The sequence below is a fragment of the Herpailurus yagouaroundi genome, unplaced genomic scaffold (genome assembly GCF_014898765.1).
Source record: "Herpailurus yagouaroundi ecotype Mexico unplaced genomic scaffold, PumYag 216, whole genome shotgun sequence".
Lineage (NCBI taxonomy): Eukaryota > Metazoa > Chordata > Mammalia > Carnivora > Felidae > Herpailurus > Herpailurus yagouaroundi.
Window position 1 is genome coordinate 7,663,500 of NW_024412447.1, and position 26,082 is coordinate 7,689,581.

Consider the following 26,082-nt stretch of genomic DNA (forward strand, 5'->3'; position numbering starts at 1 on the left):
AAAAAAAAAAAAAAAAAAAAGGTGGGGAGGAGAACCAGCACTTAGTCCCCGAATTCGCGCCTTCCCAGGACGCAACCGCCGACTTAGGCGAGGCGTGGACGCTCTAGCGAGCCGACGCCCTCTCGTTGGTTGCCCTCTCTCTGAGGCCACCCTGGGCGCAGCCATCTTCCCTTCCCAGCAGGCGGGTGGCGCCCGGTGCAGTCACGTGAGGAGCAAGTTTCCCAACCCGTGCAGGCGACTGTCTAGCAGTCTAATAAAGCGGCAGAGCTACAGTAGCGAAGAAAACAAAAGTTCCTGTTTCGCGGAGCTTGACTTTTTTTTGGAACTAGGCAGGCAGTGAACAAGATAAACAAATATATGACGTATATTAGATGGTGTTAGTGCAATGGAGAAAAAAAAAACGGGGATGGGATGAAGGGTGTGGTTCAATTTAAATGAGATTGGTGGAGGGGCGCCTGGGTGTCGCAGTCGGTTAAGCGTCCGACTTCAGCCAGGTCACGATCTCGCGGTCCGGGAGTTCGAGCCCCGCGTCGGGCTCTGGGCTGATGGCTCAGAGCCTGGAGCCTGTTTCGGATTCTGTGTCTCCCTCTCTCTCTGCCCCTCCCCCGTTCATGCTCTGTCTCTCTCTGTCCCAAAAAATAAATAAATGTTGAAAAAAAAAATTTAAATGAGATTGGTGGAGGAGATTTCAAGAAGACGTCAAAATTTGCGTCCAGAACACCAAGGAAGCTCATGCCCTGTGGGCCACTGTGCGTTCTTGGAGGCTGGGCAAGGAGATGAGGAGAGTGGGGTGGGATGCAGATTGGGTAGGGCTACAGGGATAGAGTGGCCATTAAATACATAGACCACTCCGGCTCAATTCTGAGCCAAAGGAACACTATTAACATTTACACTAAGGCAATGGGCATAAACTTTGTAGTAGGACTATAGTTGATGAATCATGAGTTAAGTATGTTATCCTAATTATTAAAGCTTTTGTCTTTTACAATGGCAAAAATAGGAAACTATTGGAGGATTATTTTTTATTTTTATTATTATTATTTTTTAGTTTATGTTGAGAGAGAGAATCTTAAGCAGGCTTTGAGCCATCAGAGCAGAGCCCCATGCAGGGCTTGAACTCACAAATCTTAAGATCACGACCTGAGCCCAAACTAGGAGTGGAAGCCTTAACCGACTGAGCCACCCAGGTGTCACTATTGGAGAGTTTTTTTGTTTTTTGTTTTTTGTTTTTCCCAACGTTTATTTATTTTTGGGACAGAGAGAGACAGAGCATAAACGGGGAAGGGGCAGAGAGAGAGGGAGACACAGAATCGGAAGCAGGCTCCAGGCTCTGAGCTGTCAGCAAAAAACCCGACGCAGGGCTCGAACTCCCGGACCGCGAGATCGTGACCTGGCTGAAGTCGGACGCTCAACCGACTGCGCCACCCAGGCGCCCCTATTGGAGAGTTTTGAAAACAGAAGCATCACGAACTGATTCTTGCTTTAATAGCATCCTTTAAAAAAAAAAAAAAAAAAAAAGATTTTATTTTTAAGTAATTTCCACACCCAACATGGGACTCAAACTTACAACCCGGAGATTGAGTCGTGCATTCTACTGACTGAGCTTCCCAGGTGCCCCCTTAACAGCATCCTTCTAACTGCTCTTTTGAGAATAGACTGCAGGAACAAGGGCAGAAACAGGAAACCAGTTAGGGGGGGTGTTGCCATAATGCAGGTTAAGAGATGATGGTGGCTTGGAGTAGGGTGATAACATGTGGTTGGACACTGGTAGTATTTTAAAAGTAGGGGCAAAAGGAATTGCTGATGGGTTGGATGTGGGATGTGAGAGAAGGCATAACCCCAAGGTTTCTTACCTAAGCAAATGGAAAGGTGGGAAGACCATAACAGGAGTAGGTTGTGGGAGGAAGTTTAGGCGTTTGATTTTGGAATATACAGAGTTTGAGCTGCCTGTTTGAAGTCCAAGTGGAGATGTCAGTGTGTTGTTGGACATACAGTGTGGAGCTCAGATCTGGGCTGGAGATACACCCTTGCTACACCATCATAGTGATGGTATTTAAGACATTGAGACTAGGGGAGCCTGGGTGGCGCAGTCAGTTAAGCGTCCGACTTCAGCCAGGTCACAATCTCGCGGTCCGTGAGTTCGAGCCCCGCGTCGGGCTCTGGGCTGATGGCTCAGAGCCTGGAGCCTGTTTCTGATTCTGTGTCTCCCTCTCTCTCTGCCCCTCCCCTGTTCATGCTCTGTCTCTCTCTGTCCCAAAAATAAATAAACGTTGAAAAAAAAATTAAAAAAAAAAAAAGACATTGAGACTAGAAGTGGTCACTGAGGGAGTGAGTGTAAATGGTGAAAAGAAGTCTGAGGACCGAGCTTCTGGTCTTTGGTGGAGTCTCCAGTCCACAGTGCCTTGTGGCTGTGCCTCCAACATCTAGGAATGCTCCAGAGTTAAGATAAGAGAGGAGGAAGCCAAAGAGACCGAGCAGGAGGAAATGCGTGAGTGTGGTCTCCTAGAAGAAGAGGAAAGTGGTGGAGGAGAAGATGGTAATCAAATGCAGACATACCTCAGAGATAGTACAGGTTTGGTTCTGGACCACTGCAATTAAAGTGAATATCACAAGAAAGCCTGTCAAATGAATTGTTTGGTCCCCAGTGCTCATAAAAGCCACGGGTACACTGCACTGTAATCTATTAAGTGTGAAACAGCATTATGTCTAAAATCCATGTACACACCCCAATTAAAAAAGACTTCATTGTTTAAAACTGCTGACCATCTGAGCTTTCAGTGAGTTGCAACCACTGACCACAGATCACCCTAACAAATATAAAAATAATGAAGAAGTTTGAAATACTGTGAGCATTACCGAAATGTGACAGGCATGAAGTGAGCAAATACTATTGGAAAAATGGTGCCAAAAGACTGGTTCCATGTAGGGCTGCCACAAACCTTCAATGTATAAAAAAAATGCAGTATCTGTGAGGTGCAATAAAGCAAGGGGCAATAAAACGAGGTATGCCTGCATGTCAACTGATGACGGTTTAGTAAAATGAGGACTAAGCAGCAATCCTTGGATTGACAGAGTGGAAGTCACAGGTGACTTGATGGGCAGTTTTGTTTTTGCTGAGGGGCAAAAGCCTAAATTTAGTGGGTTTGTTGTTATTATTTTATTACTTTTATTATCTATTTATTTATATTTAATGTTTATTTTTGAGAGAGAGAGACAGAGCACGAGCAGGGGAGGGGCAGAGAGAGAGGGAAACACAGAATCCGAAGCAGGCTCTAGGCTCTGAGCTGGCAGCACAGAGCTGGACGCAGGGCTCAACCCCACAAACTGAGAGATCCTGACCTGAGCCAAAGTCGCATGTCCAACCTACCCAGCCACCCAGGCATCCCATCTTCACATTTCTTTTTAAATCCACTAGGGGCGCCTGGGTGGCTGGGTAGGTTGGGCTTCCCACTTTGGCTGAGGTCAGGATCTCTCAGTTTGTGGGTTGGAGCCCATGTCAAGCTCTGTGCTGACAGCTCAGAGCCTGGAGCTGCTTCGGATTCTGTGTCTCCCTCTCTCTCTGCCCCTCCCCTGCTCTCTCTCTCTCTCTCTCAAAAATAAATAAATATTAAAAAAACATTAAAAGAAAAAAATGTGAGAGGGAGCCTGGGTGGCTTAGGGCTAAGTGTCCGACTTTGGCTCAGGTCATGATCTCATGGCTCGGCTCGTGAGTTCAAGCCCCACATCAGGCTCTGCTGTCAGTGCAGAGCTCACTTTGGATCCTCTGCCCCCCTCTCTCTGCCCCTCCCCTGCTCTCTCTCTCTCAACAATAAAAAAAAATTAAAAAAGTAATAAATGTGAGGAGGGATTGGAAACAGCTAGTATAGACAACTTGTTTAAGGAGTTTTGCTATATAGAACAACAAAGAAATGGAGCGATAATGGGGGAGTACAGTGTATTCAAAAAAGATTTTTTTTTCCTTTTTAAGACAAGACGGGGAAAAAAAGCATATTTGTATATCTGTGGGAATGAGCCAATGAAAAGAGAAAACAAGATGATGAAATGGGATGTAGTGGCGGGTTGACCTTAGCTGGGAGCATGATGAGTTCATCACTAGTGACAGGAGGAGGGCACAGCGGAGCGTAGTGGTGGATTAGGAGCTTTTAGTCTCTTGGTGGCTTCTGTTTTCTCGCCGAATTGGGAAGTGAGATGGTGCTGAGGAGCTGTACAGGAAGCACAGAGGGTTGGACAGAGAGGGGTGAGGATATAAGTCCTCTAGGAGTGCAGGAGAGTGACTAGACTAGAGAAATCTCATCTGAGTGCTGGGCAGCATGAGGGCACACTTGAGGTTCATGGTCATGAATTTGAGATGAGCTCCCATAGTTGGATGTTTTCTTCAGCCACATTTAGCTGCTTGGGCAGGTTCAAGCTGCACGGGGAGTTGCATTTACCTGGGCTGTGGTTTTGCCAGGAGGTTAATAAAGTGCGAGAGGGACAAGGGAGAGCTTTTCACTGACCATGAACTTTAAGCTGGATAAGAAGGGAAGTGAGTGGGGGACTGGGAAGAGGGCAGGATCAGTGGATTGGGGTGCAGTGAGGTGGAGGATTGTTGGGGTCAAGGCATGACAAAGACCCTTTCCTTGACCAAACTTCAGTCAGGCTTCCCTGAGCTGAGCCCTCTTTAGACTTGGCCCCCATCCTTGCTGGGCCTGCCTCGCCTGGCCTAGTTTAGGGGGAATCTTCCCACCCTTGATACTTGATATCTGATCACCCTGGCCTGCCTTCAGCAAGAATCCTAAGTCTGTTTAGCTAGAACCCCCCCATGCTCTTTGTAATTTCCCATCGCTGACTCCCTCGTTCTGCTTGTTGGCTAGAAATGCCCAGCTGCCTTTGCTGTAGAGCCCCAACTCTCTCCCCTATTGTGACAGTTCTGACACCTACTGGAATGGTCCTGAATAAAGTCTTCCTTACCATTTTAACAAGTGTCAGATTAATTCCCCCCCCCCCCCTTAGGAGGCATACCAGAAAAGGTGAATGGAAAGATGGAGGGCCTGCAGTTATTTACTGGCAAGGACAACATCTGGGCACAGCCACGTGGAGCGTGAGATCTATGCAGATCTGTGTTCAAGCAACTGCCACGCCCGGATATTGGAAGTCTCATCAGTACGGATATTGAAATCATCAAAAATTGCAACAGGATGGTGCTGGAGAGACCCACGAGCCAAACTCTGTTATGGTTAGCAGCGATGACCACTGAAGATGCCACAGTTCAGTTGCTCATGAGACCTCTCCCTGGCAAAGCCAACCTTTGGGCTGCTTTAAGCCCGTTCCTCTCCTAGGGACATGTTGCAGAGAATCTATAGCCAAAGGCCAGTGACCCTAAAAGCGCTGTTCATTTCCTGAGCCACAAAGGACTATGTCAAAGTTTAGCAAGTGATTACGAAAGCTCTCCCAGCTTCAGCTTCCCTAAGAAGTACTTACCTCACAGAGTGCTTATGCATATATAACGTAGCACGACGTGCAAATAACTTACGGAACATTTCGGCATTGTTTTCGAGTGTCGGTCAGTTCATCCAACCCTCTCGCAGCAACCTCGTGCAGGCAGGGCTCTATTTAATCCCTGTTTTATAGATGAGGAAACGTTACCAGGTGGTGCTACTGTTGATGGTAACTGTAAAGAGTGAGGAGGGGAGGAGGTCCCATCTCCCGGAGGTTCACAAGTCCTGTCATGTCTGTTAGAGGGGACGACACCTTGCAGGGAGGCTGGAAGGCGGCAGGAGGACCTTGCGGACCGACGGTGGCCGGCGCAGCCAGGGCTCTCCCGGACCAGCGGCCGATGGCTCCCTCCGATGGCGGACGCGGAGAGCGCAGCAGGTTGGGATGGACCAGGCGTGAGGGGCGGGTCTCCGCGGGGGTGAGGGCTGAGGCCCGTATCCAGAGACATTCCAGGGATTCGAGAGGCCGGAGGAATAGGACTCCGGAAGGCGCCGAGCGACGCGGCCCCGCATTCCCGGCGACGCACCTGGGCCAGGTGTCACATCCCCGCCCACCTGCAGCTGTCTTCCGCCGTCGCCGCACGCCCCTTTCCGTGGTGGCGCCTCCGGGCGTCTCCGCGAGCTCGGAGTGGGCTCCCGCCCTTATAAAGGGTGCCTGTTTGCACGGGGGTGATGGGCCGCTTTAGGGGCCGTGGCCTACACCTTGCCGGAGACGCATCCCTGAGGGGCGACCCAGGGCAGTATCCCAGGCGCGTGTGGAGCGGGAGCAGCGCCGGCCCCCGGCGCCCGAGGGGGGAGGGGCTTCCCCGGGGGCGCGCCCACGGGGCGGGGCTGGGCGCCGGGACCAATGGGGCGCGCGGGCTGGGGGGGGGGCGGGCTCCGGGCCTGGCATCCCGGTAGCTGCAGCTGGCTTTTCCGGCACCCGCGCCCCCTCGGCCCGTAGCCGACCCCTCCGGCTCTCGGGGATCCCCCCCTCCCCCGGGCGGCTGCGTCCTCCGGGCGGGTGAGTGAGCGCCCCGCCACACTCGGGCTGTGGGGATGCGCCTGGCCCGGGAGCCGCGGATCTCGGCCCCCTCCAACCGGCCCCGGGAGAAAGTGGGCAGGAACCGGTGTCGGGGCGGGGAGGAAGACCCACCTTGTGTTGCTGGCCTGTGTCTTTGTTTTGGTAGTCGAGGGGTGTGTTTGGGTTGGTCGAGTTTGGAGGGCGCCTTGTGTGGGTGGGAGGAATCTGGTGAGGCTGGGGGGAGAGGAGCTCGTTTGAAATGGGTTGAAGGAGAGGATTGATGGAGGGCGGGGCAATGGGAGATTTGGAGATTTCTCTTTGCCTTAGGTGAGGTGATTGCTTGGGGGAGTTAGGATGGGGACAGCTCAGGACTTCGGAGGAGGGGGTGAGGAGGGCTTCCTGCCGGTAACTCACTTCCCTTTTGGGGGATTTGTTTCCTCTTATAGTGCTAGTTAGTTGAAAAGGGAGAGTATCTTTGCCTCTTCCCAGAACAATTGCCATCCCTAGTCTTCCGGATTTGGGGGAAGGGTGGCCCCCAGGAGCTGGGAGGGGACTTGGTGCCCAAATGCTGAGGGTGTGGAATCTGCCATTGCCCAGGGAAGTGGCAAGGACCAGTCTGCTCCCCAGGAACTCTGAGTTGCTGGTGAGTGAGTGTGTGTGTGTGTGTGTGTGTGTGTTTCTTGAAGCTCTTCCTTTTGGGGAGGTTTCCAGGTGTTCGGTTAGAGGTGTTTTTGAGGGGCTCCGTGGAGCTGCTTTCCATTAAGTAACACTGTCTTTTGCAGGCCTCATAACCCATTGGTGGCATCTTCTGTCTGCTCTCCACCATGGCCAGCGAGAATTCTCCTCTGCTGGCCTACCGGCTCCTGGGAGATGAGGGGGTTGCCTTCTCTGCCAATGGGGCCGGGGGTCCTGGAGGGGCATCTGCCCGGAAGCTCTCCACCTTCCTGGGTGTGGTGGTGCCCACGGTCCTGTCCATGTTCAGTATAGTTGTCTTTTTGAGAATTGGTAAGTGGGGTGGTGGGGCTTGCTCTGGGGTGCAGGGGGGGGTGGGGGAGGGGTGGGACTGGGAAGAGTTTGGGGAAGGGTCCCGGGAGAAGTAGATGGATGGGAGGCTTGGGGAGAGGGCTCCCCATGGCCCTGTGTTGAGCTCTGCCCTGGAGGTAACTGATGACCAGTGTGGTGTGGGGACGCATGAGCCACCTTCTGACCTGCTTTGCCACTCCTGTCCCAGGGTTCGTGGTGGGCCATGCTGGGCTGCTGCAGGCTTTGGCCATGCTCCTGGTTGCCTACTTCATCCTGGCGCTCACCGTCCTCTCTGTCTGTGCCATCGCCACCAACGGAGCTGTGCGGGGGGGTGGAGCCTACTGTATCCTCCAATGTTGATGGACTGGGGTCTGGGCTCTTCTGTCTTGTAGGGAGGAGGAGGGGCAAGGGCAGGGCGAGAGGGAGGCAGGTTCTAATGCATGTTCAGCAGGTGGGCTGATATGGGGAAGGTGACCAACATGGCCTTTCCACGTATCTTACTGCTACTCTCCAGTCTATCAGGTGTCTTCCCAGCCGTCCTTTTGATTCCCCCAACAGTCTTGTCAATTAGATAGTTCATTTTCCAGATGAGGAAACCGGAGTTCAAGAGTATTAGTGGCGCACTGCAAAGCCACGTGGCTTGGGTGTGACCGCTCTGGACAGATTAACGCTGGGGACAATCCCAGTGTGTGCCGGGAGACAGGGCTGCAGTGTGCTTTGTGCCCGGACCCTTCCTCCTGCTCCATTTCACTTTCTTTTCCCTTAACACTCACCCCCTGCTTCCACTTTTAGTCATGATCAGCCGTACCCTGGGGCCTGAGGTTGGGGGCAGCATCGGCCTCATGTTCTACCTGGCTAACGTCTGTGGCTGTGCTGTCTCCCTGCTGGGGCTGGTGGAGGCCGTGCTAGATGTCTTCGGGGCTGGTCTGTGTGCCAGGGAGCTCTGTGGGTTTGCGGGGTCTGGGATTCGGGGATCACGAGGGTGAGAGGCCTCTCTAGAAGAGGGGCAAAGTGGTCTATTAGTTTGGCTTTCTTGAGCTCCTACTATGTTCCCAGCCTTAGACATCTGAGAGATTGTCCTGGCCCACAGGCAGCTTACCATCTAGTTGGAGAGGCCAGGCTAATACCCCTAAATTCAACAGAGCAAGATTGGTGGTATCTACCAGGGAGGGGTAAGATGCTGGGGTACAGTTGAGTAGGGAGGTGGGAAAGATAGTGTCTGGGGATAGTGTTGGAGGCAGGCCCTTGGAAGCCCTGGATGAGTAGGGAGGTGGGCCAAAGAGGGGGTCTGTTCCTGCTTTGATTCATGGGTGGGATCTCTCCTGGGGAGTCTTGTCTTCTAACCCTGTTCCTTCCTCTTTGTAGACTCCGCAAGGTCCAGTGGGCTTCAGGTCCTGCCCCAGGGCTACGGCTGGAACCTGCTCTATGGCTCCCTGCTGCTGGGCCTTGTGGGTGGGGTCTGCACACTGGGGGCTGGCCTCTATGCCCGAGCCTCCTTCCTCACATTCCTGCTGGTCTCTGGATCCCTGGCCTCTGTGCTGGTCAGCTTTGTGGCTGTGGGACCCAGGAGCATCCCCTTGACCCCTCGGCCTGGCCCCAATGGCTCCTCCCTGCCGCCCCAGGTTGGCCACTTCACTGGCTTCAACAGCAGCACCCTGAAGGCCAACTTGGGTGGTGAGCTGGGTACAGGGGTGACGGTTCTCAGGACAAGGAGCAAGCATGTGGGGGGAGGCAGGCCCTTGGAAGCCCTGGATGAGAACAGATGCCAGAGAGAATCAGGGGCAGGAGGGCAGATCTCAGAACAGCGCAGATTATTCAGGATCTGTCTAGTATGCTTGGCCCAGTGGGGCGTGAGAGTGACCACGAGACCGTTCCTGCCTTAGAGGAACTTTTTTTAGTTGGAAAGATAAAATGTGCATTCAGGAAACAATTAAACAGCACAGTAAAACCAAAGTGGTTCAAATAGATGGGAATCAGGAGAGGAGTTGGGAGGAGGTCTGGGGGCGAGCAGGGAGAGCTGGGAGGTGGCCCGAGGTGTATTGGGGAATTCAGGTAGGAGCGAGAGGGACGGTGTCTCAGGAAGGGGCAACGGCAAAGGTGTAGAGGGAGGAGTGAGGAGAGTGGGGGGGGGAGTGATGAGGCCAGCTGAGCCAGGAGCTGTGATGGGTCAGGGCTGGGGTCTTGGGGTGGGCTGTTTGTGACAGGTGAGGAGAAGGTGGCGGGGCCAACATGCCTGGGTCCCTATGAGGGGTACTGACGCCTTCCCCTCCCTGGGAACCATCTCTCAGCTGGTTACTCCAAGGACTATACCACGGGGGCCATGATGAACTTCGCCAGCGTCTTTGCTGTCCTTTTTAATGGCTGCACGGGCATCATGGCGGGGGCCAACATGTCAGGTGAGGGTCCCTGCCTGCTGCCCCCTGGGGGTGTAGGGCTGCCACCCTGTGCCCTGGTGGGAGCGCTGAGGGCTCAGGAATGTAAGGGATGGTAGATGGCTGATGTCTCCCCTTCTGCCCCTCTCTCTCCAGGGGAGCTGAAGGACCCCAGCCGGGCCATTCCCCTGGGCACCATTGTCGCTGTCGCCTACACCTTCTTCATCTACACCCTGCTTTTCTTCCTCTCCAGCTTCACCTGTGACAGGTGCCTGGCCTGGCCCTTGAGGGGGGTGGAATGGGGCCGCAGAACAAGGTTGCCACCCTTGGATCACCAAGGGAAGCACAGGCCGAGGGGGGGCAGGTACCCCCATTGTTGGGGTGCAGGGAAAACGGAGACTGTTTCTCCCTCTGGGAGAGAGAAGGAGCGGCCGCCGCTGATGGGGACAGCCGGGTAATTGGTGGTAGCCAGCCTGTAGCCAGAGTTTGCTGTGTCCCTGGGACTGTTGTAAGCACTTGGTTTTGGGGGATGGGGGATAGCTGCTTCTCGATGCGTATTTCCATAAATATTTGGTTTCTTGTGCATACACCGTTGGGAATGTCCACCACGTGATTAAATCCAAAGCAGCCCAAAGATCAACCAGTGAATACCATGTCTTTCCCCTCCGGGCACACATGATGTATTACAATGGCCTTTGAGCCTGGGTCAGTTGAGAATCCCCAGGAATACCCAGTTCTTGACCTCACGAAGAGTCAGAGCACTTTGCTCACGGAGGCCCTAGATGCACCTGTGTTATCTGCATCCTCCTTTCCCTCCCGCCAGGACCTTGCTGCAGGAGGACTATGGGTTCTTTCGCGCCATCAGCCTGTGGCCCCCACTGGTGCTGATTGGTATCTACGCCACATCGCTCTCGGCCTCCATGAGCTCCCTCATCGGGGCCTCCCGCATCCTCCACGCTCTGGCTCAAGATGACCTCTTTGGTGCGCCGCCCCCTGCTCCTCGCCCGGCTCTGAGCACACCCTCCCGTGTCTGTCTCTCTCTCCGCTTGGCCCTGGGCTGATGTGTCCGCCACGGTGTTTCTGTTTGCACAGGAGTGATCTTGGCGCCGGCCAAGGTCGTGTCCCGAACAGGGAACCCCTGGGGGGCTGTGCTCTATTCTTGGGGCCTAGTGCAGGTAAGCCTTCTTTCCGGCTGTCCTTCCCCTTCCCCTGGGCTCCTTCTGGTTCTGTTCCCAGGACCAGGAGGGGCTTGGGCTTGGGCTGGGAGAGTGAACGAAAAGGCAGGATGCATTGGCATTTGGTGGGGGGGGTGCGTGCATGCCCAGCCTCTCGGTCCTTGTGTAGCTGGTGCTCTTGGCTGGGAAGCTGAACACGCTGGCCGCTGTGGTCACCGTCTTCTACTTGGTGGCCTATGCTGCGGTGGACCTGTCCTGTCTGAGCCTGGAGTGGGCCTCGGCCCCTAACTTCCGGTGAGTGGAGCAGTGGCCTGTGTCCTCAGAGACCAGGGGGGAGGCGTGGGAAGGGCTCAGTCCAGGGGACCGAGGTTGGAGATGGAGGCCATGGCAGGCCCTGATGCCCTCCCTTCTCTCCCCCACCCCAGCCCCACCTTCAGCCTGTTCTCCTGGCACACCTGCTTGCTGGGGGTGGCCTCCTGTCTGCTCATGATGTTCCTCATCAGCCCCGGGGCCGCCGGCGGCTCACTGCTTCTCATGGGCCTTCTTTCCGCCCTGCTCACTGCTCGAGGAGGCCCCAGTAGCTGGGGCTACGTCAGCCAGGCCTTGCTTTTCCACCAGGTTGGGGGGCTTGGAGGAGGGTAGGGAGGGGGGAGGCACTCTGGGATCCCCATCCCGCTCCAAGTAGGCCTCCTTCTGCCGTGGCCGGAATCAGGGTTCTTGTCCGAGAGGTGGTGAGTGGGGGCTGCCCTCTTGAGCCCTTCCTCTCCGCACCTCACCCCTGGTCCCAGGTACGTAAATACCTGCTCCGGCTGGATGTCCGGAAGGACCACGTGAAGTTCTGGCGGCCCCAGCTGCTGCTACTGGTGGGGAACCCCCGGGGCGCCCTGCCTCTGCTGCGGTTGGCCAACCAGCTCAAGAAGGGGGGCCTCTATGTCCTGGGCCACGTCACCCTGGGAGACCTTGGTGAGTGGCCCTCTATTCCCTTCCCAGCCTCTTCCTCCCTCACGTTTCAGACATTCTTCGTGGTCTTTGGGTTCAGAGGCCTCATGCTTCTTCCCTGACGACCCTTCCAACCAGCCCGAGCCCTGCCCAGACTGTTTTCTTTGGCCCATTTGGGATTTGGATTTGAGGAGAAGGTACATGGGTTTGGCCCACATCTACTACCTCCCTTCTCTGCAGACTGCCTGCCCTCGGACCCTGTGCAGCCCCAGTACGGGGCATGGCTCAGCCTGGTGGACAGAGCCCAAGTGAAGGCCTTCGTGGACCTCACCCTCTCGCCCTCCGTGCGCCAGGGAGCTCAGCATCTGTTGCGGATCTCCGGCCTTGGTGAGCTACTTCTCCCCGGGTCCCCTCGGCCCCCTCTGTGGCCCCTTTTAATCTCCGCTACCATCCCCCAGAGTAAACCACAGACTGCAGACTCACAGTCTAGTGCAGATAAGACGCGGGGCTCAACTCAAAGATACCGGATGGTGTGTGAGAAGGTCCTGGAGGAGATGCTTAAGGGCTGGCGATGGGTGCCACTGACATTTCTTTTTTTCTGACCCAAAAGTTGGGGTACAAGCTCTGAAGAGCATGCTGTGTTCCTGGGGACAATGGGAGAATTACTTGAGGCAAGGGGGCTGCTCCATCAAATCTAGGGCAGATGGTTTCTAATCATCCCACTTCAAGACCGCTATGCGCTGATGTGGCTAGTGACAAGATGGTATACTCAGCTGGGCCTTAGAGGGGGTGGAGAAGGAAGGGCTGGTGTGACATGGCCTCCGGAGACCACAGAGGATGCAGAGGGTGAGTGGGGCTGAAGCTTCCCGAGCCAGTGGAAGAGTCTCTGCCTTGTTACTCTGCCTTAGTGCGAAGGCCTTCAGCCTTACGCCCCGGCTTCCTCCAAATCTGGGCTGAACTGCCTCCTTCTTTCTCAATCCTAGGGGGTGTCAGCCCCCTCTCTGGGCACATGCTCCATTCTCCGTTTAGATCTGGCTAAAGTTCAAGCGTTTGGGGGCTGTTGGCAAGCATTATGAGACAGTCCCTGGAGCATCTGAGAGTCTGGTCTCTCCTCAGCCCCACATTTTGTGGGGGAACCTGTGCCAGGAGACCACTACTTCTATACGAAATTTATCCTGAGGAGAGCGATTGCAATGAAGGGGAAGGATTTCCTCGAAATAGTTAAGTCCTCCTGACATGCAGAACTTGATTTACTGGTGGATTTTGAGCCACCCATTTGTTTCATGAGGAAAAGCCTTAGACAAGATCTCAGAAGTTTTCTGTAAACTCAGCCCTGTTGAAGGGCGGGGGTGGGGGGGATGGGGGGAGATTATCCAGTTTCACATTGGTTCAAAAATGGAAAAATCAGGAGCTGTCAGCAGGAACCTGGGGCACTGTATTCACTTCACACACGGGTTCAGAGACTTAGAGGGTGGCCTCTGCTGCTGGGTGCCTTGTGTTTGCCTGTGGACCCGGTATCCACCTGCTGTGAGCCTTGGGGCAAGTGACTTCACCGCTCTGTGCCTCAGGTTGCTTACCTGTGAGAGGGGTGAGTAAATGGCCCCTACCTCCTGGTGTTGCTTCACGAGTTAAAACACAAAGTGCTTTCAGCGGGCCCTGGCCCTTCGTTAGTGCGCAGATGGTAGCTGTTTTTTGTCCAGGGATCTTGCTTTGGACTCACCATCATTAGGGCTTTGCAGTAGTAGTAGAAACAGATCGGGCCAGTTCTCATCACCCCCCAGCAGAGTCTGAGGTGCTGTTTCCCTGGGGATGGAGCCCACGAACTTGACTACTGACTACTCAGGGCGGTGTGGTCTGCCCAGTAGACTCAGACTCTCATCTCCCATCATGAAAAAGGTGTGCTGCTAGCTAGAAGCTTGCAGTGGAGGCCTCCTACTGCCGAGTACCGGAAGTGCTCGTTAGTTAGAAGAATCCTAAGGCGAACTTTGCCCACTTAAGTGGGGAGATTAGTCACGGAGGTGCAACAAATAAACGCATGCAAGAGCGTTTGGGAAAAGGAAAAGTCGTTATGCAAACGTGCATAGTGTTGCCTGGAGAGCCCAAGCACGAGGCGAATGCCATGCCTGATGGCTGACGTGTGGTGCTGCCGGCGTGTACGAGTGGGCGCGCATTAGCGTGGTGTAAACTCAGCCCGTGAATCTGATTCCTGTTGGTTCCTTCCCACCTCCTCCTCTCTGCCCCCAGGTGGCATGAAGCCCAACACGTTGGTCCTGGGTTTCTACGATGATGCTGCACCCCAGGACCACTTCCTGACAGACCCTGCTTTCTCCGAGGCTGCTGATGGCACCCAGGAGGGCGGGTCCCCAGCCCTGAGCACCCTGTTCCCTCCACCCCGGGCTCCCGGGAGCCCCCGGGCTCTCAGTCCCCAGGACTATGTGGCCACGGTGGCAGACGCCCTCAAGATGAACAAGAATGTGGTTCTGGCCCGGGCCTGTGGGGCCCTGCCCCCTGAGCGGCTGAGCCGGGGGTCTGGGGGCACCTCCCAGCCGCATCACGTGGATGTGTGGCCCCTCAACCTGCTGCGGCCCCGGGGCGGGCCCGGCTATGTGGACGTGTGCGGCCTTTTCCTACTGCAGATGGCAACCATCTTGGGCATGGTGCCTGCTTGGCACAGTGCCCGGCTCCGGATCTTCTTGTGCCTGGGGCCTCGAGAGGCCCCCGGGGCGGCCGAGGGGCGGCTGCGGGCACTGCTGAGCCAGCTGAGAATCAGGGCTGAAGTACAGGAGGTGGTGTGGGGCGAGGGGGCTGGGTCTGGGGAGCCTGGGGAGGAGGAGGAAGGGGACTTTGTGAATGGCAGGCGGGGAGATGCCGAGGCAGAGGCCCTGGCAGGCAGCGCCAACGCCCTGGTTCGGGCCCAGCAGGGGCGCAGCAGAGGAGAAGGGCCCGGTGGGCCTGAGGGTGGGGATGGCGAGGGCGGGCCTGCCACGGCCCTCACTTTCCTGTACCTGCCTCGGCCGCCAGCTGATCCTGCCCGCTACACTCGCTACCTGGCGCTGCTGGAGATTCTGACCCGTGACCTGGGCCCCACACTGCTCATTCATGGCGTCACCCCGGTCACTTGCACTGATCTCTGATGCCCGGGTCCTGAAGCAGAGTGCGCAGGTCCAGCGACCCGCCTTGGTTAGTGGACGTGAAGGGGAAGGGCAGCCTTCCGGCCTGCTCCACACACGGGAGCTTCCCAGGGGAAGTATTAGGGGATCCTGGGCTGGGGCGTCCCGTCCCTGCCACGCTGGGGGAGGAAGCCAGCAGTCTTCCCCACTGGCCTCCTTCCTTCACCGGTGCCTTGATGGAGGCTGGGTCTCTGCTTGGACTCTAGGCTACCTCAGTTTCCCCTTGCCCAACAGATTCACAGACCGCTGAGGTTGTGATGTTTTTGTTGTTTTATTTTTCTAACCGCTGAACGTGAATAAAAGACCAAAACACTATGGGCTGGCCGAATACTGCTGCGGGGGGGGGGGGGGTGGGGTGGGGGAGGGGGCGGGGGGGGTTCGTAGGTGGGACGGAAGAGGGAGAGATCTGTATGGGGGAGTGTGGGAAAGAGCAGCGCTGGAGCGTCCCAGCAGCGAGGTGGCCACGTGCAAGACTTGGGGCGCCAGCCTGGGGGCACTGGTAGAACCGGAGACTGCCGTGGAAAGTCCTCCCTGCTCGGCAGGAGGGGGCTGACTGGGGGAGGGACGGCGGTTTAGGGCCTAGGGGGCCACGTGACCCTCCCCCAGGAATGCGGTGACGTCACCGGGGGCGTGGCTGTCCCCAAAATTGGGGAGGAAGGGGAAAAAAAAAGCCAGAAAAAGTTTCTTTCCTGGAGTCCCAAACGAGGTGTGGGACGGAAGAAGGGGTCAAGACCAGAGGCTTGGGACTACACGGGGGCCGATCGCTGTCTGGAGTCCCCTGTTCCAGGCCATGTCGGGGCCCACCTGGCTCCCCCCAAAGCAGCTGGAGCCTGCCAGAGCCCCTCTGGGAAGAGCACTCTCCCGAGGTGCCCCGGGGCCGCCGCCAGCCCACGGAGCAGGTAAAGCAGCTCCAGCGCCGCTGAGGCCGCCACTGGCCGTTCCTCGCTCACCTCTGCCTTCTGCCTCCTGCCTGTCCCCGCCACCCCTTCCCTGAAGCTCTTCCGGCTTCCTGCCGTTCCTGCTCCTCCCGCTCCCTTCTTGGACCCCAGGTGTGGGGGGGAGGGGAGATGAGGGACCCTAGAGCGCGGCCTCCAGAAGTGTCACCCTCCTCTCTTTCCCCATCCCCACCTTGGCTCTCTCTTCCCTCACCCCAGCACTTCAGCCCCACCCCAGGGTCAATTTTTGCCCCCTCCCATCTGAGCAGTGTTACCAGGCCCCAGGGGGACCGGATGATCGGGGGCTAGCCTGGGTGGGGTGCCATGGAGCACCCCAGCGCTCACAGGTGAGAAACCGGAATTGGGGGGTGGGGGGCGGGAGGTGTGGGCACCCGGGACAGGTGATTTGAATTCTCCCGGCTTTTGCTTCATCCCCAGGGGCTCCCCCAAGACAGGGGGGCCTTGCGCCCAGGAAGTCTGGATGCTGAAATAGATTCGCTGACCAGCATGCTGGCTGAACTGGATGGAGGTCGTGGTCATGCCCCACGGCGGTCAGACCGGCAGGTGACCCACTGGCCTGCCCTGTCCCTCCCTGCTCCTTGTCTCCTGCCCTCCTCCCCACTCCCTAGTTTGATCCCTTCTCTAGATTCTCAGTCTAGCCCAGCCCTCTCTGTGTGAGTGATACACACAGGAGCGTGGAAGAAGCTGGCCCACCAGAGCCTACCAGGTTGTCTACCTCTTGAGGATGAGCCCTTGTCAAAGACCAGTGGTTATCTTGGGGCCACACAAACGGGGGCTTCCACAGGTGTGCGTCCTGGAATGGGTCTGCTCACTCCCGGTCTGTGTTTCTCCCCAGGCTTATGAGCCCCCTCAGCCCCATGCCTACCGCACGGGCTCAGGTTCCCTGAAGCCGAATGGAGGGGGTGTTCCGATTCCTCCCCAACAGCTCTCTGCGTCCTCCTATGGGGGTCCCACTCCGGCCTCCTATGCTACAGCCAGCACCCCCGCCGGTCCTGCCTTCCCCGTGCAAGTGAAGGTGGCACAACCAGTGAGAGGCTGTGGCCCCCCAAGGCGGGGGGCCTCTCAGGCCTCCGGGGCCCTCCCGGGCCCCCACTTTCCTCTCCCAGGCCGAGGTGAAGTGTGGGGGGCTGGCTATAGGAGCCACCGTGAGCCAGGTCCAGGGGGTAAAGAGGAGGCCGGAGGAGGAGGACGAGGTGGCAGGTACGGACCCCAGGTAAGTCCCGGGTAACTGGGATTTGGGGTCCTCACAGACAACTGTATACTGATTGGGTGGGCGGGGGTGGTGTCTAATGCCCTTGTTGTCAGAGGCCTGTCGGGTTGGTGCTCTGCATGAGCACGCTGTGCCGGTCAAAAAATATAAGCGGGCAGGGCTAGCGCTGTTCACTGGCTCCTGGAGGGGTGCCCCTGGGCCCGGCACTGAGACCTTCTCAGATGAGACTTCTGGGTGGAATTGCCTGGTCACCTTCAGGAAGTTTGACAGCACAGAGAGCTAGAGGTAGGGCTGAACCCCTGATTCCCTCCTCTCAGGTCCCCCTGAGCCAGCCTCCTGAAGAGGAGCTTGAGAGGCTGACCAAGAAGCTGGTGCACGACATGAACCACCCTCCCACAGGGGAGTACTTTGGTGAGCTGACCCGAGGTGGGAAGGGGGCTGGAGTCAGAGGGCCAGAGAATCTACCTTTCTCTTCTGTACTGACTCACCTTGTCCTTCCTTGTCCCCAGGGCGGTGTGGCGGCTGTGGAGAAGATGTGGTTGGGGATGGGGCTGGGGTTGTGGCCCTGGACCGTGTCTTTCACGTCGGCTGCTTTGTGTGTTCTACGTGCCGGGCCCAGCTTCGGGGCCAGCATTTCTATGCTGTGGAGAGGAGGGCGTACTGTGAGAGCTGCTACGTGGTGAGTAGGTGGGCTGGGGGTGTCAACAGCAGGAGGCAGGAGGCTTCCATCTAAGGTGGGGACCATATGCCCGAGCCCCATAAAAGGTACACAGCTCAAAGGGGGGGCGCTAAACTGACACATAAGAAGGGAGGAATTATAAAAGTCGCTAAATACTGGCTGCTGGAGGGAAAGGACAATGGTCCCTTACAAATGCCAGACATTTATTTTAGAGTTAAGGGAATGTGTTAAATTCCCACACCGCCACCCCTGTGGAGCACCTATGACTACCGAAGGAAACTGAAGCTGAGACTAAGTCACTTATCTGGGAGGCTGCTGTGCTAGGACTTCTACGCAGATCTGTTCAAGGCCACTTTTCAATGAATCCCTTGCAGGGGGCTACATAAACAGATGGGTGGGCCAGCGGGCCTCCCCAGCCCCAAACTTCCTACCCTCCTTCCTGTTAGGCCACCCTGGAGAAGTGCTCCACATGCTCCCAACCCATCCTGGACCGGATCCTACGGGCGATGGGGAAGGCCTACCACCCTAGCTGCTTTACCTGTGTGGTGTGCCACCGTGGCCTCGATGGCATCCCTTTCACGGTGGATGCCACCAGCCAGATCCACTGCATTGAGGACTTCCACAGGTCAGGCTGGGTCTCCCACCTTTGTCTCAGATGTCTGACCTTCCCCATCTTCCCCATTTGTCCTTCATGCCCCAGCACTGGTCTCCCACCCCTGGCCTGGTCTCTTTCTTGTTAACATCACCCTCTTTTCTAAGATCTAAGACCATACCCCTGGTCTCTCCCGTTCCCTCGTGTATCCTACCTTCTCTGGGCTCCATGGTTAGTCCCCTCCAACCCTGGGGCTTGACAGCCTCCTTGGTTCCCTCCTGACCCAGGAAGTTTGCCCCACGATGCTCAGTATGTGGTGGGGCCATCATGCCTGAGCCAGGTCAGGAGGAGACCGTACGAATCGTTGCTCTGGATCGCAGTTTTCACGTTGGCTGTTATAAGTGCGAGGTCAGGGGGCCTGGGCAAGGGGAAGCGGGGGTTCTTGGAGTCTGGGGTGCTGGATATGGTAGAACCCAGGGATCCAGGCCTGATAGAAAGCTGTTGCTTCTGTCTCAACAGGAGTGTGGGCTGCTGCTCTCTTCCGAGGGTGAGTGTCAGGGCTGTTACCCGCTGGATGGGCACATCTTGTGCAAGGCTTGCAGTGCCTGGCGCATCCAGGAGCTCTCAGCCACCGTCACCACTGACTGCTGAGTCTCCCCAGTAGCACCTGCTGCATTCTCCCACCCTCCCTGACATCTACCCTTACAACTTTGTCACCAAATGCTGTCTCCTCTTCCTCCAATCATGAAATAATAATCCCTCAAGAGTTTACAAAACCCACTGAAGCGTGTCGTCTCATCTGATTCTCACAGCAGCCTAACACACGCACAACTGTTGCACCTCCCTGCGTTTTTATAGAAGTGATCTCAGATGACATGATTCCCAAATGGCAGTACCAAGGTCAGAGCCTGGGTCTTCTTGGTCCTAGTCCTGGTTTTTGGCAACTACACTGTACACCCTCTCCCCGTGCTGGGAGTGAGCTGCGGCATGCTCCAGGGAGGCAGCATCTCCTACTCTTAAGCCTCACACTCCACTCCCTGAACAAGGACTTGGGTGTTATCTCCCGGGTGGTGATGCATTTAATCTGGGGCAAGCCAGACTCCCCCTGTTGATCAAGACTTCAACCTATAGCCTATCCCAACCAAGCATTGGTTGGGGATAAGACAGATTTGCCGGTTTCTCTTACAAGACGGGCGCCTCTGTTGAGATACAGCAGTCACAGGGCTTTGCATATGGTGCATACTGAGGCAGCAAAAAGCCTGGTTCTCTGCTGCAGCACAAAATGGTGGGAGATGCTTTAAAATGGTTGCTCCACCCCGCTAAACGCCTGCATTCCCCAAGTCCCTGCCCTGCGCCAGGAGGAGAAAACCGCCCCGATGAGGTCAGGAGGCGCCCAAGCAGGGTGGCTGGGGGGACAACAACTGGACACGAACTCGTTCAGACCCCGGACACATCCGGGTGACAAAGACCTTCGACCTCAACGGAAGGACGCGCTCCTTCACGCCCATAAGGCTCTACAACCCGGCCGAGGTTTCGCTTGGTCCACCTCGGCTCCCGTAATTTCTCTCGTCCGCGCGCAGTTCTCGTTCCAGAGAGCACGCGAGACTTCCGGTCCCCGCCCCTTCCCATCATCCCGCGGTGCTCCCAGCCTCTCGCTGTGTGCTTTAAGTTCCAGTTCAGGCCGCGGGGGACTACTTTGTGGTTGGGGCCCCGTCCCGACGGTGACGCAGGCGCAGCGCGAGCGGCGCGCGCCGACCGCCCATCCCCGGCTGTCCCACTTTTCCTCTCGTCTCCTCGGCCTCCTCGCTGAGAGCCTCGCGTCTCCCTCTCACCGTCCGCGCCGCCCTCGTCGCGCGCCCGAGGCGAGAGGCGGGCCCAGGTCTCCCGGAAAACTAGCCCGCGGGAGCGCGAGACTAACGGCCGCGAAGCTCCCAGGTGGGGGAGGGGCGGGGCCTGGAGAGTCGGGGCTGCGGCGGGCGGGAGGGAGGGGGTTCGGGCGGGCGTGGGCAGGGAGTTCCTGGGGGCGAGTGTCGGAGCCGTCCACCTGCGCGGGAAGAGGGCTTGGGATGGCGGGGACAGTGGAAGGCTGGCCTTTGCGGAGGGAGGCGGGCGTGCTGCCCCGGAGCAGCTCTGGGTCCTTTCCTGCCCTGGTCATTGTTCCGCACCCTGACCACCTCCGTCCCGGCTCCAGGCCCCCTCACACCGCACCATGGGGGACAGTGACGACGAGTACGACCGAAGGCGCAGGGACAAGTTTAGAAGAGAGCGCAGCGACTATGACCGTTCTCGCGAAAGAGATGAGAGACGTCGAGGAGACGATTGGAATGACCGGTAAGACTTCCTTTTCTTAGTTTTCTCACCCTATCTCATTCTTTTGCACTCCTCCCTCGTTGCATTGCCTTGATTCGTTATATAGGGCGAACCACATGAAGTCGCTTATGCTTGACCGTTTCCGGTCGGTCAGCCTATTCGCTGTTTGCCAAAGAGCTAGCTAGCTACGGCTCGATTTTGAAACGTATATGAGGTCAAAGCAGTAGACCTAAGAGTTGGAGTATGAAGAAGTAATGTTTTTAAAATGCATGCATTTTCTTGTTTGTAAATTACTCCTCAAAGGTGTGGATTCAAAGGAAGTGACGCTTTCTAATTGACTTGACTCGGAGAGGTTGTCAGATCAGACCTGTTCCCTGGCAAAATATGGTTAAATATCTTGTAGTTGTCTTCCCTAAAATCAGAGTTCTTTGGACAGTGATGGTTAGGTTAGTTGGTTAGGTTTGACTTAGCTAGTCATTAGTTTTCTGGGATGTTCTGGAGTTAATTATCATTAAGGTGTTTCCACAGAGAGAGGTGATTTCATTTTATTTATTTATTTATTTATTTATTTATTTATTTATTTATTTATTTATTTATAATATATGAAATTTATTGTCAAATTGGTTTCCATACAACACCCAGTGCTCATCCCAAAAGGTGCCCTCCTCAATACCCATCACCCACCCTCCCCTCCCTCCCACCCCCCATCAACCCTCAGTTTGTTCTCAGTTTTTAAGAGTCTCTTATGCTTTGGCTCTCCCACTCTAACCTCTTTTTTTTTCTTCCCCTCCCCCATGGGTTTCTGTTAAGTTTCTCAGGATCCACATAAGAGTGAAACCATATGGTATCTGTCTTTCTCTGTATGGCTCATTTCACTTAGCATCACACTCTCCAGTTCCATCCACGTTGCTACAAAAGGCCATATTTCATTTTTTCTCATTGCCACGTAGCATTCCATTGTGTATATAAACCACAATTTCTTTATCCATTCATCAGTTGATGGACATTTAGGCTCTTTCCGTAATTTGGCTACTGTTGAGAGTGCTGCTATAAACATTGGGGTACAGGTGCCCCTATACATCAGTACTCCTGTATCCCTTGGGTAAATTCCTAGCAGTGCTATTGCTGGGTCATAGGGTAGGTCTATTTTTAATTTTCTGAGGAACCCCTCCACACTGTTTTCCAGAGCGGCTGCACCAGTTTGCATTCCCACCAACAGTGCAAGAGGGTTCCCGTTTCTCCACATCCTCTCCAGCATCTATAGTCTCCTGATTTGTTCATTTTGGCCACTCTGACTGGCGTGAGGTGATACCTGAGTGTGGTTTTGATTTGTATTTCCCTGATAAGGAGCGACGCTGAACATCTTTTCATGTGCCTGTTGGCCATCCGGATGTCTTCTTTAGAGAAGTGTCTATTCATGTTTTCTGCCCATTTCTTCACTGGGTTATTTGCTTTTCGGGTGTGGAGTTTGGTGAGCTCTTTATAGATTTTGGATACTAGCCCTTTGTCCGATATGTCATTTGCAAATATCTTTTCCCATTCCGTTGGTTGCCTTTTAGTTTTGTTGGTTGTTTCCTTTGCTGTGCAGAAGCTTTTTATCTTCATAAGGTCCCAGTAATTCACTTTTGCTTTTAATTCCCTTGCCTTTGGGGATGTGTCGAGTAAGAGATTGCTACGGCTGAGGTCAGAGAGGTCTTTTCCTGCTTTCTCCTCTAGGGTTTTGATGGTTTCCTGTCTCACATTCAGGTCCTTTATCCATTTTGAGTTTATTTTTGTGAATGGTGTGAGAAAGTGGTCTAGTTTCAACCTTCTGCATGTTGCTGTCCAGTTCTCCCAGCACCATTTGTTAAAGAGACTGTCTTTTTTCCATTGGATGTTCTTTCCTGCTTTGTCAAAGATGAGTTGGCCATACGTTTGTGGGTCTAGTTCTGGGGTTTCTATTCTATTCCATTGGTCTATGTGTCTGTTTTTGTGCCAGAGAGAGGTGATTTCAAACAAACTAATGAAGTTAAGGGCAACTGCGCAAAATTTTGTAAATACAAAGGACACCATGAACCTAATCAGCAATATCAGTGTTGATGACGCTTGATTTGGAAACATTACCAGAAAAAAAGAAAAAACAAAAGCTTGAGGTGACTTACTGTAATAGTATTTAGTCATTCAGTGTCATTTTGAAAAAACAGTTCGGGAAATCATTCACTTTGTATCTCTTCGCTGGGGGGACTGTGGCTCTTTGTTTTCCCTGGTTTCTCTAAGAAAGAAGAAAATCAAAATTGTTCTGAATTCTGAAGATAGGTAGGAAGTGTTTGTTGTAATTAAAGAGTTTATCGTCTGGAGCTTGGAGTGGGGCGCAAAATGGCCTTGGGTGTGCCCTGCAATTGAGTGTATACAAGAGATCATCCTAAAGATGGTTAAGTGTTGAAAGAACAGATCTTAGAACGGAGGGGAGAGTAGAGGTGGAGGTTATATGTCAGAGAGAGCTGCAGGAAAGTGGCCCTTAGCAAGACTTGGAAAGATGATTGAGAATTCCCCAGACACAGATTGAGTGAATAGTTTGGAGTTGGGGACATAACATTGTGTGCAGAAAAGAACCCGTAGTCTAGTTTTTTTAGGGTAGTGGTTCTTAAAATGTGGTCCACAGACCCTCGAGATCTGTGGTGTTATAACTATATTTTTCATAGTAACTTGAAGGAGTATGGTCATTTTCTCTGTTGGTTCATAGTATTGGGGGAAAAACCATTGGTGTCTTAGTGCAAATAAAGGCAGTGGCACCAAACAGTTAAAAAAAAAAACACACAAACAAAACAGGTTCACTTAATGTCCTTGATGAAGCAGTAAAAATTTTAAATTCTGTTAAGTTGAATTCTTGTCTATGTGTCTCCGTAACACACACGATGAATGAGAAATCTGCATGAAGCATTTATGCAGCGTATAGGAGTACAGTGGTTATCTCAAAGAAGAGCTGAGTTTGGAGTTGAACTAACAGGTGTGTGGTTGCTTTGGTGAGATGTCATTTTTACCTGAATGAAAGATTATTGGACAGTGGTTATTCCTGTTTGGGTATTTGAGAGACATTTTTTTGAAAAAAGATTAAGGATCTATGTTACTTCAAGGAAAATTGTTAGCTTTGTTGCCAGTGAGGAAGTGGAACTTGGCAGTGAAAATTGAAATTTTAGAAAACTTTTATCTACCAGTGTGAGTTTGACAGCCTCCCGTTACTTTAAGACTTTTCTGATGAGCTACGTGGTAATACTAACAAATATAATGTTTTGATATCATATAATTAAATATGCCAAGATCCATTCACAGAGCAAGATAGAACAATGGATTTAAATGTAGCAGAGTAGAAAATGTTCCTTGTGGGACACCTGGGTGACTCAGTAGTTAAATGTCCAAGTCTTTTTATTTTTTTTATTTTAACATTTGTTTTTGAGAGGGGGCGGGGGTAGAGAGTATGTGAGTGGAAGAGGGGCAGAGAGGGGGACAGAAGATCCAAAGTCAGCTCTGTGCCGACAGCAGAGAGCCTGATGTGGGGCTCGAGCTCACAAACCACTCAAGAGAGATCATGACCTTGAGCCTAAGTGGGCTACTTAACCGACTGGCTGTCCAAGTGCCTTAAACGTCCAACTCTTGTTTTCGGCTCAGGTCATGATCTCACAGTTTGTGATATTGAGCCCCTCCTCTGCCTCTGTGCTGACAGCATGGAGCCTGCTTGGGATTCTCTTTTCCCTTTCTCTCCCTCCCCTGCTCTTGCATGCACCTGCTCTCTTTCTCTCTCAAAATAAGTAAATAAACATTTTAAAAAAAGGTGAGGGGGGGCTGCCTAGGTGGCTCATTCACTTGAGCGTCCAACTTTGGCTCAGGTCATGATCTCATGATTCGTGAGTTTGAGTCCTGCGTCGGGCTCTGTGGTGACAGCTCAGAGCTTGGAGCCTGCTTTGGATTCTGTGCCTCCCTCTTTCTCTGCCTCTCCCCTGCTCATGCTCTGTCTCTCTTTGTGTCAAAAATAAATATAACCATTAAAAATAATAATAAATAAATAAAAGAAACTGTCTCTTGTCAAGTTTTGGGTAGTATCAAAGAATATCCCTAGTTTCTTGAGAAGACTATTAAAAGGATTCCCTTTTCCATCTGCCTATCTGTGAGGCTGGATTTTCTTCATATTTTCAACCAAACAATGCATTACAGTAGATTGAATGTAGAAGCAAATGTGAGAATCCAGCTGTCTGTATTAAGCCAAGCCTTGAAAAGATTTGTTAAATGTAAAAACAATGTCACTTTTCTCATTAAATGTTGTTTTGGAAAATAGCTGTATTTTCATAAAAAGATGTAATTTATGTTGATATGTAACTTCACAATTAATAGGTGTTAATTTTTTGTTTTAGTTTCTTTATTAATGTTTTTGGTTTTTTTTGAGAGAGAGCGAGTGCGAGCGAGCAGAGGAGGGGCAGAGGGAGAGGGAGGCACAGAACCCGAAGCAGGCTCCAGGCTCTGAGCTGTCAGCATAGAGCCCGAAGTGGGGCTCGAACCCACGAACCGTGAAATCATGACCTGAGCCAAAGTCGGACGCTCAACCGACTGAGCCACCCAGGTGTCCCTTTGTTTTAATTTTGAGTATAGTATTGATGCCATCCACATAAGGAAAAACTCTTCGATGTGCACAGTAGCGTTATTTATTTTTTAAATGTTTGTTTACTTTTGAGGGAGAGAGAGTGTGAGCGGGGAAGGGGCAAAGAGAAGGAGACAGAGAATTCCAGTGAGGCTGTGCTGTCAGCGCAGAGCCTGATGCAGGGCTCAGACTCAGGAACCGTGAGATCATGACCTGAGCCGAAACCAAGAGTTGGATGCTTAACTGACTGAGCCACCCAGGTGCCCCTGCACAGTAATTTTAAAGAGTGTAAGGTGGGGATGGGGGACTCAAGACCAAAAGTTGGAAAACTGCTGGGTTAGAACAAAGGATTTTCTTTTTAAGGTTGGGATGGAGATGGCGGGTGACTAGTGGAGAGGCTGGAATGACAGACAGCAGGAGCCAAGGTTATGAAGAGTGTTGTATACTGGCATTTAGCAGGGAAGGGCATGGCTTGATCACCTCTGTGTTTGAGACAGATCGCTTTGACAGTAGAGGAGTGGGAGGGACCAGAGGTAGATACACTGATGTTGTGGTTACAGGAGAGAGGAC

At 53.7% G+C, this 26,082-nt stretch overlaps 4 protein-coding genes and 1 long non-coding RNA gene across 9 annotated transcripts in view; 4 read left to right on the forward strand and 1 right to left on the reverse strand.

Annotated features, from left to right (window-relative positions):
* EPHB4 (EPH receptor B4) overlaps positions 1-6,252 on the reverse strand; it is a 32,510-nt gene extending 26,258 nt beyond the window's left edge. Inside the window, exon 1 of the mRNA XM_040456014.1 lies at positions 5,513-6,252. Coding sequence (XP_040311948.1) covers positions 5,513-5,519 — 7 coding nt within the window. The 5' untranslated portion in view covers positions 5,520-6,252. The remainder of the gene's footprint in view (positions 1-5,512) is intronic.
* A 91-nt stretch (positions 6,253-6,343) lies between these two features.
* Positions 6,344-15,471, forward strand: SLC12A9 (solute carrier family 12 member 9). Of its 4 annotated transcripts, XM_040456017.1 has the most exons (15): positions 6,345-6,477; positions 6,967-7,120; positions 7,260-7,482; positions 7,709-7,843; positions 8,293-8,424; positions 8,866-9,174; positions 9,789-9,896; positions 10,029-10,140; positions 10,696-10,853; positions 10,965-11,047; positions 11,217-11,341; positions 11,473-11,665; positions 11,836-12,010; positions 12,227-12,373; positions 14,231-15,120. In XM_040456017.1, exons 3-15 carry the CDS (start codon positions 7,302-7,304, stop codon positions 15,118-15,120), a joined length of 2,748 nt encoding a protein of 915 aa, XP_040311951.1. In that variant the 5' UTR covers positions 6,345-6,477; positions 6,967-7,120; positions 7,260-7,301. The 4 variants fall into 4 exon arrangements, with proteins under 4 accessions (XP_040311950.1, XP_040311953.1, XP_040311951.1 ...); XM_040456016.1 differs by lacking the exon at positions 6,967-7,120 and having other exon boundaries at positions 6,344-6,477; XM_040456018.1 differs by lacking the exons at positions 6,345-6,477; positions 6,967-7,120 and having other exon boundaries at positions 7,302-7,482; positions 14,231-15,471.
* Positions 15,472-15,605: 134 nt separating this feature from the next.
* Positions 15,606-19,373, forward strand: TRIP6 (thyroid hormone receptor interactor 6). 2 transcript variants are annotated; one of them, XM_040456031.1, is made up of 9 exons: positions 15,618-16,055; positions 16,311-16,438; positions 16,530-16,655; positions 16,948-17,325; positions 17,640-17,733; positions 17,832-18,001; positions 18,448-18,626; positions 18,881-19,001; positions 19,113-19,373. In XM_040456031.1, exons 1-9 carry the CDS (start codon positions 15,947-15,949, stop codon positions 19,242-19,244), a joined length of 1,437 nt encoding a protein of 478 aa, XP_040311965.1. In that variant the 5' UTR covers positions 15,618-15,946; the 3' UTR covers positions 19,245-19,373. The 2 variants fall into 2 exon arrangements, with proteins under 2 accessions (XP_040311966.1, XP_040311965.1); XM_040456032.1 differs by lacking the exon at positions 18,881-19,001 and having other exon boundaries at positions 15,606-16,055.
* A 209-nt stretch (positions 19,374-19,582) lies between these two features.
* SRRT (serrate, RNA effector molecule) overlaps positions 19,583-26,082 on the forward strand; it is a 15,042-nt gene continuing 8,542 nt past the window's right edge. Inside the window, 2 exon segments of the mRNA XM_040456021.1 lie at positions 19,583-20,528; positions 20,785-20,924. Of these exon segments, the coding sequence (XP_040311955.1) occupies positions 20,803-20,924 (122 nt within the window). The 5' untranslated portion in view covers positions 19,583-20,528; positions 20,785-20,802.
* On the forward strand, positions 20,935-23,023 carry LOC121017661 (uncharacterized). Its single transcript, XR_005784843.1, has 2 exons — positions 20,935-21,437; positions 22,888-23,023. It is a non-coding gene; the product is annotated as an uncharacterized LOC121017661 (long non-coding RNA).

Excerpts from the sequence above, each read along its gene's own strand:
- SLC12A9 (XM_040456016.1), top strand. The coding sequence starts at position 7,302 with ATGGCCAGCGAGAATTCTCCTCTGCTGGCCTACCGGCTCCTGGGAGAT. Across the intron at positions 9,897-10,028 it reads GGCGGGGGCCAACATGTCAG|GGGAGCTGAAGGACCCCAGC; the intron begins GTGAGGGTCCCT and ends CTCTCTCTCCAG. Across the intron at positions 11,666-11,835 it reads AGGCCTTGCTTTTCCACCAG|GTACGTAAATACCTGCTCCG; the intron begins GTTGGGGGGCTT and ends CCCTGGTCCCAG.
- TRIP6 (XM_040456031.1), top strand. The coding sequence starts at position 15,947 with ATGTCGGGGCCCACCTGGCTCCCCCCAAAGCAGCTGGAGCCTGCCAGA. Across the intron at positions 17,326-17,639 it reads GTGGCAGGTACGGACCCCAG|GTCCCCCTGAGCCAGCCTCC; the intron begins GTAAGTCCCGGG and ends CCCTCCTCTCAG. Across the intron at positions 19,002-19,112 it reads TTGGCTGTTATAAGTGCGAG|GAGTGTGGGCTGCTGCTCTC; the intron begins GTCAGGGGGCCT and ends CTGTCTCAACAG.